Genomic DNA, 18690 nt, shown 5'->3' on the forward strand with positions numbered 1-18690 from the left:
AAATGTAGGACTCATGTAGAACAAACAGGATTCCCACAAAGGAAAAAATCAAATCAGGCTGGCAATAAAATTCTCTATAGTAACAAATGCCAGCATAAATAATGTCTGGATTTTTTTAAGAGGAAAAATATGATTTAATAATATAGTTGTCAAGCCCTATAGTTTATAAGATAGAGCAACAGAAATAAATAGTCTAAATACTTGGAAACAAACCGATGACAGGTCTTTTATCAGGACAACAAAGTAGTATGCCAGGTGATCAAAATAAAGAATTTACAAATGGGGTCATTACAGAATAAAAGAAATAGGACTGACCTGAGGAAAAAATAAGGCATTTTTATTATGGTTATCATGAAGAATCCATTAATGTCTAATGATTCCAGAAAAGGAAAATACAAATTGTAAAAAGCACACACAATAATCTGGAACTAGAATCTCAGATTATGGTATTGATTGGATGGAGATAAGGAAGATAGAATCAAATGTATTTTTGGGCATCTATGCGGAAATAACTACAGGGTGGTGACATTTGTTAAGGGAGCAGTGATTATATAAGGGGAAGTGCAGCATAGAGAAAGATGTTAAGTTTCATTCTAGACACACTGAGTTTTAAATGTCTGGAACTTATCAGTACTATTGCCCAATAGATGGTTAGTGTAAAAAAAAAAACAACCAAGAACATTTACTACTTTTATAAATTAAGAGAAACATAGATGTTTTAGTTGTTGTTGTTGTTGTTTTAATAATAAGGGAAAAAAGCAACTGTGGGGTAGTAACTGAAATGCCAACTAAACCAGTAATCTAAAAGTCTTACTACCAAAGCTCTGCAAGTGTTTTAATGAGCCTGCCCTGACGTTAGAGAAAAGTCTGTCCTTATCCCGTGAAGCCAGTATATAAGTCGCAAAGATCTTTTTTGTTCAGGCTAGAAGTAGGACTTAATAAAGCCTTCTTTCCCTGAGACACAACCTGTTTTTTATTTGCTTGTCCTTTGGGTCAGTCAGGAAAGGGAGTTAGGAAGTGGTATGGGATATCATGTCCCAAGCAGGAGGCTCAAGGCTATCTCACTGCGTAATATACCATAGGAGAAGTGGAAAAAATCATCAAAAGTAAAAGAGCCAGCCACATGAAAGGAGTTGAAAGCCCACCCTCCTTTGTGGGGCAAGTGTTGATCTCCCCTAAGAAATGAGTGTATAGTCATCATAAACCAGCAAACCTCCCAGATTTTATTATTTTTAGCTAAGATGAAGACGTTTAGAACTACTGACTTTCCACTAAAACCTCAAAACCTGGACCATGGCCCTTCTCTAGAGTACTTGGAATAAGTTTCCCAAAGACTTAATTTGGGAAGGTCCTAATCTTGGTAGTCACAACAACCTTTGTAATGCTAGCTAAAAGGCTTTAAAAGAAAACAACCATATCAGCTTAATAGCAAAGCATTTTTTGAGGCGAATTTTCAAAACTGTGCTACCATATTTTCTGCTCAAATAGTTCTCTCTTGGGTCTACTCAACTGCACTTTGACTGTGTGACAAATCAAAACCACAATGAGATACCATCTCACACCAGTTAGAATGGCAATCATTAAAAAGTCAGGAAACAACAGGTGCTGGAGAGGATGTGGAGAAATAGGAACACTTTTACACTGTTGGTGGGACTGTAAACTAGTTCAACCATTGTGGAAGTCAGTGTGGCGATTCCTCAGGGATCTAGAACTGGAAATACCATTTGACCCAGCCATCCCATTACTGGGTATATACCCAAAGGACTATAAATCATGCTGCTATAAAGACACATGCACACATATGTTTATTGCGGCATTATTCACAATAGCAAAGACTTGGAACCAACCCAAATGTCCAACAATGATAGACTGGATTAAGAAAATGTGGCACATATACACCATGGAATACTATGCAGCCATAAAAAATGATGAGTTCATGTCCTTTGTAGGGACATGGATGAAATTGGAAATCATCATTCTCAGTAAACTATCGCAAGAACAAAAAACCAAACGCTGCATATTCTCACTCATAGGTGGGAATTGAACAATGAGAACACATGGACACAGGAAGGGGAACATCACACTCTGGGGACTGTTGTGGGGTGGGGGGAGGGGGGAGGGATAGCATTGGGAGATATACCTAATGCAAGATGACGAGTTAGTGGGTGCGCGCACCAGCATGGCACATGTATACATATGTAACTAACCTGCATAATGTGCACATGTACCCTAAAACTTAAAGTATAATAATAAATTTAAAAAAAAAACAATAATTATTGGAGACTAACTAGCCCACTTTGTAGCTTAGGCAGCACTGTGACCTGCTGCCTTGACTGACTCCAGTGTTCTTTCTGCTAAATCAAATTTTATATTTATTTCTTTGTATGCAAACCTGTGCTCAAAAAATCTTGCATGCACCTTAATTCTGCTTCAAGGCCTGTGTTAGGATGATGACAGTAGTTAGAACAGTGACAATTAATATGGTAGCCATATTAATTCATTACTTATTTTAAAATGCTAATGATAGGGTTGTACTTCCATTAGCATGGCAACTACCAACTAATTTTGAAATATGACTATGCTGTTAGTTGATGGTTTTACTGTAGTTATGATTGGCTTCCTCTTCAGATAAAACTCTGCTAATTAAAAGTAGCATGTACATTTATTACTTTTTACTTATTAAACAAGGAATAATTATTCATATTTTAAATATTCTTTTTTTCAAGTCCCAAAAAGGATATCCTTAAATAGCTCAATAAATACATAATTCTACTTATTTTTAAAAAAATCAAATAATGTAACTTACAGGCATTCATACATTTTTATAATTTTGAGACTGAGAGTCATCTTAAAAATTATTAATCCAATTCCCTTATTTTACATATCTGAAAATTAAGTTGCAACAGAGTTGAGGTTTATAAAAGCAGAATGAGGGCCTAAGTCTTACTCTTAACCCAGCATTCTAATTATTTCTATGCCATATTCCCTAATCTATTATAAAGATATGCTTATATGTTTACAGTAATGTATATGGCAAAAGAATAGGTTTAAATGTTTTATTTATACTGCTATCTTGAGAGCTTTATTGTCTAAGCTTTTAAAACCTTCTAAAGACTGCCTTATTAGGAATGGGGAGGGATGAAGAAACTTTAGTTTGGTGATCTGAGTGGTAGTCGATAGAGGCCTAGACTAGAATGGTAATTGTAGAAATGGCAAGGAAGAAGCAAATCAGGAGATGGTGAAGAAAATTGACATGATAATCAATAGAAGACAAACATGATTTTTACATTCAGCCCCAAACACAAATATAAAAACAAATAATACCTAAGACCAGGGTCTCCAGACTTCTGATATACTATACAGTTTTTAAAATACAGTTTGAGCACATATCCCCTTTATGCGTATATTACTTACGCACATGTACTCATACTATATACATTATAAAACAAAAGTACATTTAAAAAGGATGAAACTAAAATAATGTTTTAAATTCAACAGTATAAAGTCAGTGACATTAGTGTGATTATAGCGTATTTTTGAAAAATTTTCAAAATTACTGTATCACAGTGATATAGTAATTCAAAGTCTGATTTTAGGTTCAGTTTACTTTGATGTTTGGTCATAAGTTGAAAGGATACTTTTGATAGAAAATTTTCTTGTCTGAGCATTAGGACAAGTACCTAATGCATGTGGTGCTTAAAACCTAGGTGATGGGTTGATAGGTGCAGAAAACCACCATGGTACGTGTATACCTATGTAACAAACCTGTATATTCAGCACATGTATCCAAGAACTTAAAGTAAAATAAATAATAAATCCAAACAAAGATGAGCAAAATAAAAAAAAGGAAAATTTTCCTTTCTGAATCATGATGCTCAGTTTAAAATGCCTTCCGTGAATTATGCAAAATTTGACTACCAAATTTGTATTCCTAAAGTCAATCCATGTTTTCTTTAATACTAACCACTTTTAACAATGAATTAAAAACTCATTAAAATGTTCCAGTTGAAAATTTTTTCAACAGAAAATTCTTAAGTTTTTTAATGGCATAATAGAAGCATTATACATGACATACTGATTTTTGGCAACAGCAATCATGTAATAAATGCAGATACTTCCAAATGTTCATTTTAAATCATTTTCTTTGTAAAAACTTTCTATTGAAAAACAGTAACTTCTTTCATTGTTATAACTGTCCCCTTATCTCAGAATGATTAATTTTTGAAAATACCAGGTAAATATTCCTCAGGAACCTATCATAAAAAAAGAATGGCAAATTAAACATGATTGCCTTTTTGTAAAGGAAAAATGCATAACATCCTTAAATTTTATAACTTTATGAAGTGCTTTGCTATGAGATAACCAATGAATGTGTAATAAGATTTATGATTATTCTCATCTCATTTCAAAGTATTATAAAGACTACTGTATTTCAAAGATTATGTTTTTATAATATTAACCATATTGAAGACCTTTTACATTTTTGTCTTAATTTGCTGCAGTAACTTGCTTATGAGTGAATTGGATAGGTGGTGTTCTGTAGCTTTATTCTGGAATCTTCATTTCGTTCAGACTCCATAGTGCTTCCATTTACACAGATTTCCATAAAACCCTATTTTGATTAAAAAGTTACTTATTATTGAGAATGTATCTTCTCTGGCACACCTTTCCCTTCCTGTCTGTTTGAAAAAACTTTTAACCACCTAAGAAGATGTCAACACTTAAGATAGTAATGCAAGGCCTTCCTCTTACATAATAATGTAGCACAAATGTTCAATATGGCAGGAGAAGAAATTAAGTTTATTATGGATTAAGGTAGCTAGTAGAAGCTTCTTGGGGAAAGTGGGATTGTGTAAAGATAGGATTTAGATACGTTCATGGAAGTTGTAGGAGAATGACATGAGAAATGGCATAGGTAAGAAAAGACAAGGTGAATTTTGGGAGATGTGGAAGAGACCAGGCTGAAGAAAAGAATTCATGATGTGCAATAGGTGAATGAGTAGGCAGGTAAGTCCAGAAGTCCTTAAATTTGAGATTAAAGTTGTAAGACTTTCATCCTATGATAAACTGCTGACGGATCCAGACCAATTATGTAGAATGGCCAGAACACTGATCCATAGCTTCACAGACACATGTTGTAGGTGCCTTCTCTAAAATGGCAACCAGTTCAGGGAAAAGAATCTTCCTTTTGGGGTAAAATATTAAGAAATGTATTCTGAAAGAAGTGAGGGAGTTGTATTTTCGCTCTACCTTTGGCCAACACACAAAGTTGAATGGAAGTAATTAAGGGGATTATATTTAGCACAGTGTAATGTGGGTATCAATAATAGTAGACTGATGACTTAATAAAGGATTAAGTTGATATAGAGGCACAATTTATTATTTAAGTAAATATTCTAGAAAAATACAATATGTATGGCTGGGTACGGTGGCTCACACCTGTAATCCCAGCACTTTGGGAGACGGAGGTGGGCAGATCACCTGAGGTGAGGAGTTCGATACCAGCCTGGCCAGCATGGTGAAACACTGTCTCCACTAATAATACAAAAATTAGCTAGGCATGGTGGTGGGCGCCTGTAATCTCAGCTACTCAGGAGGGTGAGGCAGGAGAAACACTTGAACCTGGGAGGCCGTGGTTGCAGTAAGCCAAGGTTGCACCACTGCACTCCTGCCTGGGTGACAGAGTGAGGCTCTGAGTCTCAAAAAAAAGAAAAGAAAAAAAGAAAGAAAAATACAATGTGTATATATACCCTAGGAGAGAATAAGTTGTGCATTCTACAGTAATTTAAGTGCTTCCTTATTCACTTCGAGGTTTTAAATTGAATATCATCCAAAAAAGCCACTATTCTATTTAAGAAACGAGGAGCCAAAAAATACTTGTAAGCTTATTGTTCTTTCTTCGTCTTTTTAAGTAGACCAAAATGAAATCTTTATTTCATCTGTTTCCTATCCTGAGCTATTTTCCATAAGAGTGGTCTCCAAAATATGGTATTTTTGACCCACGAAGTGTACATACACAAAAACACCATTTATAATTAATTTTTATCTTAGAAAAATGAATGGAAGCTAGTTTACTAATTTTTAACAAAGATCGGCAAGAGTCAAGTATATAATTCATAATGTAATCATTTATGGGAGTAGACACTAAATGTGGGAGGTGTAATATTAAAAGTGTCCCAGAGTTGCCTGTGGGTGGGAGTTGTTAAATATTCAAATTATCAGGGCTTTCCCCTAGAAGTTCTGATTCAGTAGGTCTAAATTAGGTCCTAGGAATCTGTTTTTTAAAAAGAGCTCTAAGTGTTTCTTATTTTCAGCCAACTTCAGGAAGTTGGAAATACATCTTGACTTAGTCGTAAGTCCAGTTCTAAGTCCCATAGTACTGACTGATGCCTCACCTATCCTTAGACAACTAGAAAGATGGATTGTCCCAGGACTGAGCAGCAGAACTAAGCTCACCAATGACTCAGGGACTGGTGTCCAACTTACCTTATTTCTCATGCTTTGATTGGACCAAAAGCTAGCTTAGAGTAGTTGAATTTTCGGGGCAGTCATCTGTATGTCTAGAGTAATTTGGGAGCTTGCTACCTTGCTTACCTTGGGAGGTTTCAGTTGATCATTGTTTTTACCCATGAAGCTGTTCCCAAGAATCATTACAGTCTTCCATGTATGTTAAATTCATGGCTGATCAATACCTTTATATTTACCCCATATTTAATGAATGCTTTAACATGCTGACATGTGGAAATGCAGAAATTTCATGCCAAGGAAATTAGATGCCCTAAAATAAAATATTTATTCAAACTGTTAAAATACTAGAAGAAATAATAGCTAATGTCTTTTGAGCGCTTACTAGGTGCTAGGCACTGTTCCAAGCACTTTCTAGTACTGTATATTATTACTTCATCCTCACAACAATCCTATGAAGTAGGTGTTTTAGTATCCATTTTACAGAGGAATTGACTGATAGAGCAGAGAGGTTAAGTAACTTGCCCATTGTTGGTAGGATTTTTGTTTGCTTGATTGCTTAATTTGGGACCAACCTTAAATAACTTAGAAGATATTTATTTTCATAATGTTTGACTATTTATAAGTGATGTTTTGACTGGACTGAATGATTATTTTAAAACTTGGTTTCTTCTACTACTTTCTTCTCTCATAAAACAAGTAAAACCTCTTTTGTATATTTTAACCAGGAATGCAACGTGGCATATATAAATCACTTTATAATCTCAGCAAATTATGAAAGAATATGACAGTTTAATAAAAGCAAAGTGTTTGTAGCCACTTTGAATATGTAGCTTTGATTCATCTAATAAGTAACATTTCTGAAAATATGTTTTTTAAATTCTGAAGCTTTGCTTTATAACTGCTACTACGTTTTTAATATCAGAGATTTTGTGAGCACAGAATTAAATTCTGGCAATTGCTTGTGTTTTGATTGATGTACAATACTCAGTTTTTTTTTTTCAACATTGCCAGTTTCTACATCTAGTTTTTTCTTAACGCTTTAAGCTCTATTTATGCATTTTTGAAAATAATACTTTTACTAGATATTCAGTTAATCTTTTTAAATTGTCAAATTCGATTCTCTGAACCATTTTAAAAAACAATACCTTGGCTGGACACGGTGGCTCACGCCTGTAATCCCAGCACTTTGGGAGGCCGAGGCAGGCGGATCATGAGGTCAAGAGATTGAGACTATCCTGGCTAACACGGTGAAACTCTGTCTCTACTAAAAATACAAAAAATTAGCTGGGCATGGGGACACGCGCCTGTAGTCCCAGCTACTTGGGAGGCTGAGGCAGGAGAATCGCTTGAACCTGGGAGGCAGAGGTTTCAGCGAGCCAAGATCGTGCCACTGCACTCCAGCCTGGGCATCAAAGTTAAGACTCCATCTCAAAAAAAAAAACAAAAAAAACAAAAAAAACCAACAATATCTAATAAAGTATGTAATGAACCAAAAAGCATAATCAAACTATACAGATCTTATAAATCTAGATCTAATAAATGAGATTTATATATTCAGTAAACTAAGATTCATTGCTTACAAACTTGTTACAAATTTCATGTTATAATGACAAGTCCAAGCAGATTCTCTGAAAAACATTTCAAATATCTTTTTTTAAAAACCTAGAAAATGTATGGACAAATTCACAACTATTGCCCAACTTAACAATACATCTTTATCTTAAATCTAAAGCAAAGTAGAGGTTGGATTTACTTATTTATAGATTTATTTCTTTAACCTGTCATTTTTTTAATCCCAGAACTGCAAATCTAATTATCCAACAAAGGGAAACAGAATCTCCATCTTCCAGCCTTCTACCACGATTTAGATTATATATTTGGGATCAGGACAGGAGACTTTTGTCTACCTGCCAGCCAGAGAGAGACTTTACATTTAGCAGACACCCCATGCCCCCTGCCCTACCACGCTCTCTTTTTCTTGTCAGGCTCTTGCCTGCCATTGTTAAGAGAAATTTTATGAACTTTTATATAAATTTAACTCAACATTTAAGTTTCAGTTTTTTGCAACCTGGTTCTTTTCCTAGAAATGATGTGTCCTTTAGGTTACACGTCATCCCTATTTGGGATTTTCTAAGTCCAATTATACAGATACTGCTGTATAACCTTTGGCATTAAAGCCTATTTGTGTTCATGGGGTTTCGACACCCTACTTAGGTTACAATAGTAACCCTTTCTCTTTTATAATTTAATAGCTGCCTCACTGGCCATCAGTCATTTTATTGACAATGATGATCAAGTTTAGTTTTTAACCCCTTTAAATTCACAGAGCCAAAATGATTTTTCTCTCCTAGGAATGCCAGAATCACCTCCGCAGATATGGAAATGTGAATCTGGAACTGGTGACTCGAATCATTAGAGATGGTGGCCCATGGGAAGATCCAGTGTTGCAAGCTGTCCTTAAAGCTCAGCCAGCATCTCAGGAGATAGGTACTTCAGGAGATTCAAAATCAAACCAACATTTGTGAGAAGCAAATACACTTTCATTTACTAACTAGAGCAGTAATAGTAATTTTTCTTCATTTTATAATACTGAATAATGGGAGTGATGTATTTTCACATGAAAAGTGTTTGTTTTTCTAAACTGGCCCAAAGTGACTTCTGACACCCGGATCGGTACATTTATTTCTCGTAATGGAAATTCTCAGTGGTAACACATCTACTAGATGTTATTTATTTACAGAGAGTGTATTTTTGTCACTTCAGTTATATTATTAAAATTTAAGTAGAAACATCTTTTTTTTTTTTTTTTTTTTTTAAGAAACAAAAAGTCTGCTTTTCATGAAAGCACATGGAATCTCACTTCCCTTACACAGGAAACTTAATGAGGGCTGGAACTCTGAATTTTTGTCACTACTACTGCATATCCTATAGCTAGCCCAGTGCTTGGTACAGAGTAGATGATTAATATAAGTATTTGTTGATTGAATGAATGACCACATGATGAATGTGTGAGTGAATAAGTGACTAACTGAATGAATAAATTTGAATTCTAGAGCAGTATTTCCCAAACTTCATGCATTAGAAGTTTTGTCTTATACCCTTACTACCTGCATATTTCTTTGATATCACCTCCTGTCCAATCTGATTTAACAGCGGTCCTTTGTAGGCCAAAATTTCCTTTCAAGGCAGGAGGCTTTGTCAACTGCTGTTAATTCTTTTTTAAAATGTTCCCCATATCATTCCTGAACCCCAGAACATTTTGGATCACCAAAACTGTAGAATGTAAGCTCAGTAACAGTGAATAAGCACTAAAGTGTAGAAAACATTTAAAAGTGTGGAGAGAGCCAATGGAGTTTAGTTATGAGACAGCCAAGAGGAAAAAAACAAGACCTCCCAACCCTGGAACCAGTTAGACCTTGGTTTTGTGAAAAAGACATTTCATACCACAAATTTTGTTGAGCAGGTTATTTCTGTTAGTCACAGGCTAAGGGGTTAGGGTGGGTTGTGAATGCAGTTAAGTGGAGGAGGAGCTGTGAAGGGATGGGAGGTGGGACAAGACTAGGAGGATAGGGCTAAGGTATATGTGACAGTGTTATGAAGAACCCAAGGGGTAAAAAGGACACTGGTGTTTGATGTGTGGATCTTGGAAAGGGAGTTAAAAAAAAAAAAACTAAAAGGGAGAGAGTTGTTGCTGAGGAGGAAGAGTTGGATTACTGAAGAAGTATGAAGAGTCAAATATAGGGAAGGCAAGGGTGACAGACTGGAGGAAATTATGAGGAGACTGCATGTGCCCAGAGGGGAAGAAGCTAGACAAAGACAGAGTTTCAAGAGAAGTGAGGACAGGGGAGAAGAAAGTTTGAGCTTTTAAGGGATAGATTTAGGCTTCACTCGTAGGATCTAGAATAAACCTGTTGTTGGTTCGTCTGAGGGCTGATGGCCTTTTAGGCTGGGAATTACATTAAAATAATAAATACTCCTTTGATACCTATACTAGCATACTTCACACTTTGGGAAAAGCTGCTCTAGAGCCTCATTGATATGGATGACTTTTCTCTAGTTGGTGATCATTAGGGGAAAGACCAGAGTGAAGTTATCTTTGCATTAACTATACAAATCAGTGTTTGCATATCATATATTGTAAACAGAATTGCAAGACAAATTTTTAAGTCAAAATAAAACATTTGTAAGCACTTTAGAAGCTACTGATTAAATATAAGTAATTAAAATACTTCTGGATTCAAAATCATAAAAATACGGGTTCCAGTTCCTGCTCTGCCACTTAATTATTTGTCCTTGGGCAAGTCATTTGACCTCTCTGAGACTCAGTTTTGCAATCTATAAAGCTAGTATCATAATACCCATCATAAGGTTGTTGTTAGGTCTAAATAAATTTATTTAGCTAATGGTGTTTATATATTTTAAAATTGTGTAAAGTATTAATTAGTAATTATCCTTAGTAATACATAAATGTATATTAATAAGCAGTCCTATTTGGCGCTACTTTTGGATTAATTTTATCTTTAAATAAAATATATTTTTCTTGTGATTCAACTTTTTCATTAATTCAGATTACATCTATAATTAATGTGAACTAACATGGTTTTAATGTGACAGATTAGGATTCAGCCTTTTAATCTTAAAGAAAATATTGAGCAGTAAGAAGATAAAGTATGTAATCTTAGACTAAAAAGACAAAGACCCATGTTACTTGGAACATATTTTAACATATTAATGAACTGAAAGAAGAAAAAAAATTTTTTTTTAATTTTGTTTCTGTTATTTACTTTTTAGACTGAGAAGAAATCAACAAATATTTCTTGAGCACTGTTTTGGTGTCACTCTTATTTTCCTTTTTCCAACCATATAACTGAATATTTTCACAAATAAACTCCTACTAAGGAAAATGCTATTTAAGTAGTTAAATCTAATTAGAAACCATATTTTAGTGGTAAAGTTTCAAAGAACAAAGTTTGAGAGAATCTTTTCTTGAGAGTAATAGAGTCTGTTTTCTTTTTAATATAGTGAACAAATATTTAAGTTCTGAAAATCCACTGTTCTTTGAACTACGTGCCAGATACCTAATTGCTTGTGAACGCATACCCGAAGCAATGGCTCTTATTAAATCTTGTATAAATCACCCAGAAATCAGTAAAGACTTATACTTCCATCAAGCACTCTTCACATGTCTGTTTATGTCACCTGTAGAAGATCAGCTATTCCGGGAGGTATTGTTTGAGACTATTTTTGCCTATTACCATTTTAACCCTACCAAAAAAAAACCAAAAAAAAAAGTAGCCCACTGTTGTTGTTAAATTCCTTTTACAGTAATGCCAAAGATTTAAGGATTACATTATCTGGATGTGTTTTCTTTTGGCACCATAACTTAAGGTCATGTTGAATTAGTCAAAATCTGATATTAACAAATGATGAAATCAATAAAATATACTCATTAATAAGTATTATTCACATTGCACTTTTGATGTGATGGAGAAGAGGTCAAATAAAAGTCAACAAGCTCACAGCTTGCCAGGAGTAAAAAAAAAAAAAAAAAAACCCAAGAAGCATTATGATCTTGCCTTGAAAATAAAGTACTAGAGGTAAAATGCTCATGTTTATTTTGTTTCTTAAGGTGAAGGAATTAATCTTTTCCTAATATGGATCATATGTACCTACAGGTTGTGGACATTAATGAGATTAAAAGTAGTCATTGTAAAATGTAGGTGCTGTACAGTGAAACTATGAAACCATGAAAATATTTCTGTACAAGTCATCATTGTCTTTGTAGAAGAAAACTAGAAATCTAAGCAATTTCTCTTGAATGTTTAAACATTTATTGCAACTAGCTTCTTAGATATTTTTAATTATATGAACTGATTTCTCTTTTCTTCTTACAGCATTTATTGAAAACTGATTGTAAGAGTGGAATTGATATCATCTGTAATGCTGAAAAAGAAGGCAAAACTATGTTAGCCTTGCAACTCTGTGAATCCTTTCTTATTCCACAGCTCCAGAATGGGGATATGTACTGTATCTGGTAAGTGTTTGTAAATAAAGAAATTGAAATGGTAAGATGGGCAACAGAAAGGAAATTGCAGTTTGAACTTTGTTTTTTACATTGTATGAAAATGTCAAGCTACTTTTAAAAAAAATTGATTGTGCAAGGAACAATAGTAGATTCTAAGAACTAGAGACTTTAAAAAGAAATGATAATGTGCCACTAAACTGATAGTGTAAATGTTTAAGGGATGTGCTATAATGAAACAGTGGTTTGAAATTAAATTTTAATTTGGAGTCTGAGTTTTTAAAACATTTAAAAGTTGCTAGTAGAATATATGAAGCAGCAGGTTTACCTAGCAATCATGTAATTTAAAATGTAATATGAGTGTTTTTAGGTAGCTAAAATAAAAACACTCTTCAGGGGCTATTAAGAATTTCTGTTTCCTCAGCTCCAGTACACCCATATACACACATACACACACAAAACTCTTACCACTTTGCTGTTTCATTAATTCTTAACAGAAAACTAGGTTTTATTTGCTAAACATAATCTGAAATGATCATGGGCTATAAACATTTTTTTAAATTCTCAATTAAATTAAAACAATAGCTTGAAGGCATATAGCTGCAAATCATAATACTTCAATATTCTTGGTTATTTTTTGTTTTTGTTTTTTGGAGACAGGGTTTCACTGTGTCTCTCAGGCTAGAATACAGTGGTGCGATCACGGCTCACTGCAGCCTCAACTTCCTGGGCTCAAGTGATTTTCCCGCCTCAGCCTCCTCAGTAGCTGGGACTACAGATGTGTGCAACCATGCCCAGCTAATTTTTTTTTTTTTTTTTTTGTAGAGATGGGGATTCACTGTTTTGCCCAGGCTGGTTTGGAACTCTTTGGGCTCAAGTAAATCTGCCCTCCTCAGCCTCCCAAAGTGCTGGGATTATAGGCATGAGCCACTGTGCCTGGCCCTATTCTTGTTTTATAGATTAAAATCTTCAAACTCAGAGATAAGAGTCAAATAGCTAGTTAGCAGGATACCTGGATCTGGAAACAGGTAAATTTGTTTTCTAGGGGTTACAGTATACCTTTAGTTAGATTATGCTAATTTTTATTTAAAATTATACCATGTAAATTGGAATTTCAAAAAGAGAAAGGGATTAGGAGGTAGTGGTAAGACATACACACACCATTATATACAGTTATGCAGCACTTAATGATGGGGATATATTCTAAGTAATATGTCAATAGGCAGTTTCCTTGTGTGAATATTGTAGAGATACAAACCTAGATGGTATATCCTACTGCACATCTGGGCTATATGATGTAGCCTGTTGCTCCTAGGCTACAAACCTGTATGGCAGTGTTACTGTACTGAATGCTGTAGGCAATTACAACACAGTGGTAAGTATTTGTCTATGCAGACATATCTAAATATAGAAAAAGTACAGTAAAAATGATATTATAATCTTGTGTGACCACTGTTGTATACGCAGTCTTCTGTTCACTGAAATGTTGTTACACTGCATATAACTGTAGTTTTTGAAGTATTATCATTTTTTGATATGTGGTTATTTGGAAACTGAAAATAGTCATGACAGTTATAATAGATCTTTTCCTATGGGAATAGAAATGTTCTCTGCCCTGAGCTATATCACACTATTTAAACAGGGTATCTTTAGTTCTTTCATTGTAATATACTCATAAATAAACTAGAAACAAGTATACACACACACACACACACACACACACACACACACACACACACACACAAACCCAGAAAAACACATTTTATTTTCTTATTCTCTTGGTAACCCATTTCTACTCTTTAGGGAAGGACCTAAATATTATAATGCCTGTCTTCCGGCTCCTGGCCACAGAAACCTTCTAAGAATAGAGGCTCAGTGTCTCCAGCTGCCTAACCAAAAAGGAGTCTTTAGCCTTCTTTTTGTCCCTTCCTTCTAAATAGCGTGGGTTATGATGGCCTACCCTCTTATTTCTTCTACCTCTTTTCTATATTTCTGAATGTTACGGTCCCTTTTCTTCCTATTAAAAGTTAATTTTTACTGTAATTTGATGAGCAGGATTTTTTTTCAGCCTCCAAAGTCTGTGCTGTCCGTTTCATCCTGGCCTAGCCTATGAGTCAGCTTGTCATTTATCTCCCCTCTGTGTGAATAGAACCAGATCCACAGTTTTGCTGTATCCCAAACCAATGGGGCAAGTTGCTAAGCCCCTTTCTCCTTCACAATCATTAATAATAATAATAGCTGCAAATGTTTGCTGAGTGCTTCCTATATTCTTTGCTTTATATATGCACATGTCATTTAACCCAACAAGCTTATGGAAATAATACTGTGTTCAAGCCATTCAATATTGTGTTCAAGCCATTCAGCTAGTAAGTAGTGAAGCCAGGATTCAAACTTAGGCAGTCTTCCAGCCTCTGCTATATTAAAATTACTTAAAATAAATGGGTCAAGTTTGAAAAAAAAAAATTCTGTATTGTAAGGGTGATTGACGTCATTATATAGGCTTTTTTCAGAAAGTAGATGACTTAATGGTAATATTAGTAGTTAATAGGGTCTTTTATTAGCTAGTTACCTGGGAAATGCGTTTGTACACTGAATGAGTGCTGTGTTTTCTAATGCACACATTGAATAAAGGAAAACGTATATAAGCTTCATTAAACCTGCCCTTTTGGTCTTCTAAAAGAAGACTGTCAATGGTTTTCAGGATTTTTTTGTTGTTGGTTTTTGTTTTCCTTCAGAATCCACTGTACAACTAAAACCTCAGATCCCATGTTTTAAATCCAATCAAAATGGAGCTTCATAACACTATCCTAAGATTTCTGCTTTGCCTGCTTTAAAGCAAAAATCCATAGTGGTAGTCTTCTCTTGGCAAACTTATTAGGATATTGCAGTGTACCTATTACAGGCTTTCAACATTTAGGGGAAGTATATGCCAGACACTTCACCTAGGTGTTTCAATTATCTCTCTTAATTCTTTTAATAAAGATGCTGAATAGGAATAATCCCAACCTTTATGTGTAAGAAAACTGTATATAAAATAGATAACAGTCATACAGCTAGTAAGAAATGGAGTTGGAATTTGTACTAGTTAGTTTGCAAGTGATAGCATCTGTGCCTAAATAGGAAAACATTTAGGGTGCAGTATGCGCTACATGAAAGCTACATGGAAGGCCACAGGTAGTTCTCAAAGATAACTGCTACCAGGGACACTGATACTGCTAATGTTTTTCAAAATCTGTTTCTTTTCTGTCATTTGGCTTCAGCCTCTCTTGCTGTAGACCAGCAGGAACATCAACAAACCCCAAGCTTAATAGTTTAGAGTTGAGAACATTCCAGAGATTCTGACTAGCCTGACTGGGATCACTTTCCCACCCCTGAATTAATATCTGAAGGGGAATGCAGAGGAGGGTCACATAGGAGACATGGCCACTGGTTTTCTACCTTTGTGTTTTAGGGCTTTTCCTAGAAAAGCATGGCTCATTGAACTGGGTGTGCCACTCCAATCAGTGTATAATGCTGTATTGAGATTTAGGTCTCTCTTATTTCCAATTCCATGTTCTTGCCACTGCATCCACTAAACAATGTGTCATTGTGTATACTTACAATATATTAATGGTTGGGGAAATAGGTAGGATCGATAAGATATAACAAGGAAGCATATGATAGGCATGAAATCAGTAAGAGGGATCTTTTCTGAAGTGTAGGTATCACTTTAGTTTGGGGTATTCATGAAGGCTTTCCTGAAGAGGTACTTGATAGGGCCTTTGAAAGATAAGCTCATCTTAGGAATGAAGTACTTTCCAAATATAGCAGTCAGCATAAACAAAAGTGAGAATAAATGAAGCAGTTTAGCTGAGAGTTAGGAGTTCCTGAGATTCAAATCCTGAAACTCCTAACTCTACAACCCACATTTCTATTGCTGTTAACTTTATAGCATAAGCACTAAATGAAATATGATCAGGGAGGCTGAAAACAGATCAGGTTAGAAACCACTATAGAAATACATGTGTAAAATTAAAGGGCCTAAAAGGGTAACATTGAGAAAGAATGATAAAGCTGAGAGCAAAAGTATACTTGAAATGTAAAGACACTGCAAGATAAACAGATTAGAACCAGACCAGAATAGAGGAATGTTTAGTGTCACTGCCTGATCTAGGAAAAGATTATCAGTTTTGCAGGAATATGATTAGTTCTGAGTGGGTTCAGGTGATGGAAAGCAATATAAATTGAAACACCCAGGCATGAAAACTGGAAAGCAGTAAAAGCTAGAGATGTGGTAGGAAAGTATGAAACCTTGTGAGAGTTCTAAAAGAGTGTGAGTTAAAAAAAAAAAAAGGTGGGGGGTAGTGGACTGAAACTTAATAAATAGCTAGTATGAAATGGAATTGGAATTTTGGTTTTACTTCTCATATGTTGCTTGCTGTCATTTTCTGTTTTTGTCTGAGTACACTATGTGCACCCTCATGATGGTAATCAAGCTGTCCTTAGATTTAATACCTGTATGTGCTGAGTTCAAAGTATATGCTCATCACTTTTAAAAAATATTTTCATTAATTATTTTAATACTTTTAGATTATGATGCTTTGTACACTTTTATGAGATGTTTTAAAGAATTCTAATTTGCTAAAATGTGACATCCAAATATATCAGCTCTATCATATGATTTGCCTTTGCCTAAAAACCCACTGCTCCTAGCCTTGTGCATCAAATAACAGTGGCCATATTTGAGAAAAGAATCTACCTATGAAATAGTTCAAATGGTCCATAACCTGTCTGTTTTAAAAGTACGATATCTGAAACATACTATTTCAGAATCAATACTATACTTACAGTTTTAATCGTTAGTACTTTTGATATCTTAATAAATTGAAAATGAAAAGTATGAACCATTTCTTTATAGAGTCTACAACATTGGTTTCTAAATTTACAAGTAAAAAATTAAAGGCCAAAGTTTATTATTTTTAAGTAATATCAGTATTGGCACATTAGGATTAGAATTTCTGTTTTGATCTGATACTGGAGACATCTTAGGTATGCCAACATATTGTTGGAATTCATTCCTTACTACTGTATATTTGTGATTTCTGATATTTCTTCCTCTCCCAACTTGTTTTAGTCTCATATAGGTAGAAGAAGTAGTTTGGGGGTGAACGTAATACATATTTACACTCATATACATCCCAGCCAGGGCACTATAGAATCAGGGAAAGATAGCTAATGTCTGTATTTGAATAAACTGTATTTTTGATAATTCTTTTTCTCATTTACAGGGAGTTGATTTTCATATGGAGTAAACTACAGCTTAAATCTAATCCTTCAAAACAAGTTTTTGTAGATCAATGCTACCAGCTTTTAAGAACAGCAACTAATGTGAGAGTCATATTTCCTTTCATGAAAATCATCAAAGATGAGGTAAATAGGATATATTTGTCCCTTAAATTAAAAATTGAGTGACAGTTCACTGAAACTTGAATCTCTTTTGATAAAATTTATTTGATTTTAAAACTGAAGGAAAGGAGGATTTTAAGGCCACATTCTCCATACATTACATTCTCCTCTGCCCTAACTCCAAACTGTCAACATGGGAGGCTGATTTATTGTTACTTAAAATTTAACATGGAAGCAATTGCTTCCATTACAACCTTTTTTCTTATAATTAAATATTTGTTACTTTCAATATTATCCTAAATCCCATTTATAGAATCTTAACTAATTTGCAAATAAACTTGGTGTATCTATCGATAATACCACTTCACTGTCACAGAGAAACTTAGTTCCAGTTTTAGGTCTGCTGTTTACGTGTAAGGGAACAATGAATTCTGAGGTGTTTTTGAAACTTAAGGACAAAGTTTTTAAATTGTTTATTTGAAGTAATTGTAAAAATGTGTTACCTCTTTCTAAAAATAGTCCTGAGTCAAGTTTTACTTGGGCCACTTGCAAGTGAGTACAATCCTACATGAGTCTTACGCAGACATGAAAGTGGATCCTGCAGATCTTTTAGTTTTTCCCCCAAAATATCAATAAGACTTCGAGTATAAAGATTAAAGCCACTTTACATTTTAGGTAGCACCATTAAACTGAATCTCTATGTTGGTTACTTTTAAATATATAAGGAGGCGTCTATTAAATAATACATTTTAATTTTTTTATGTATTTATGCATTTATTACATTCATTATCACATCACTCATTAGATGTATGATC

The 18690-nt window shown here is 34.4% G+C and overlaps 1 protein-coding gene across 8 annotated transcripts in view; it reads left to right on the forward strand.

Annotated features, from left to right (window-relative positions):
- ZNF654 (zinc finger protein 654) overlaps positions 1–18690 on the forward strand; it is an 85584-nt gene that overhangs the window by 58223 nt on the left and 8671 nt on the right. For 4 of the 8 annotated variants that reach the window (XM_034956950.4, XM_008956863.6, XM_034956954.4 and 1 more), the window contains 4 exons: positions 8820–8955; positions 11491–11693; positions 12363–12502; positions 17758–17899. In XM_034956950.4, the coding sequence (XP_034812841.1) occupies positions 8820–8955; positions 11491–11693; positions 12363–12502; positions 17758–17899 (621 nt within the window). The remainder of the gene's footprint in view (positions 1–8819; positions 8956–11490; positions 11694–12362; positions 12503–17757; positions 17900–18690) is intronic. The other 4 variants (XM_034956956.3, XM_034956951.4, XM_024928107.5 and 1 more) reach the window with 2 other exon arrangements.

Source organism: Pan paniscus, chromosome 2 (genome assembly GCF_029289425.2).
Source record: "Pan paniscus chromosome 2, NHGRI_mPanPan1-v2.0_pri, whole genome shotgun sequence".
Lineage (NCBI taxonomy): Eukaryota > Metazoa > Chordata > Mammalia > Primates > Hominidae > Pan > Pan paniscus.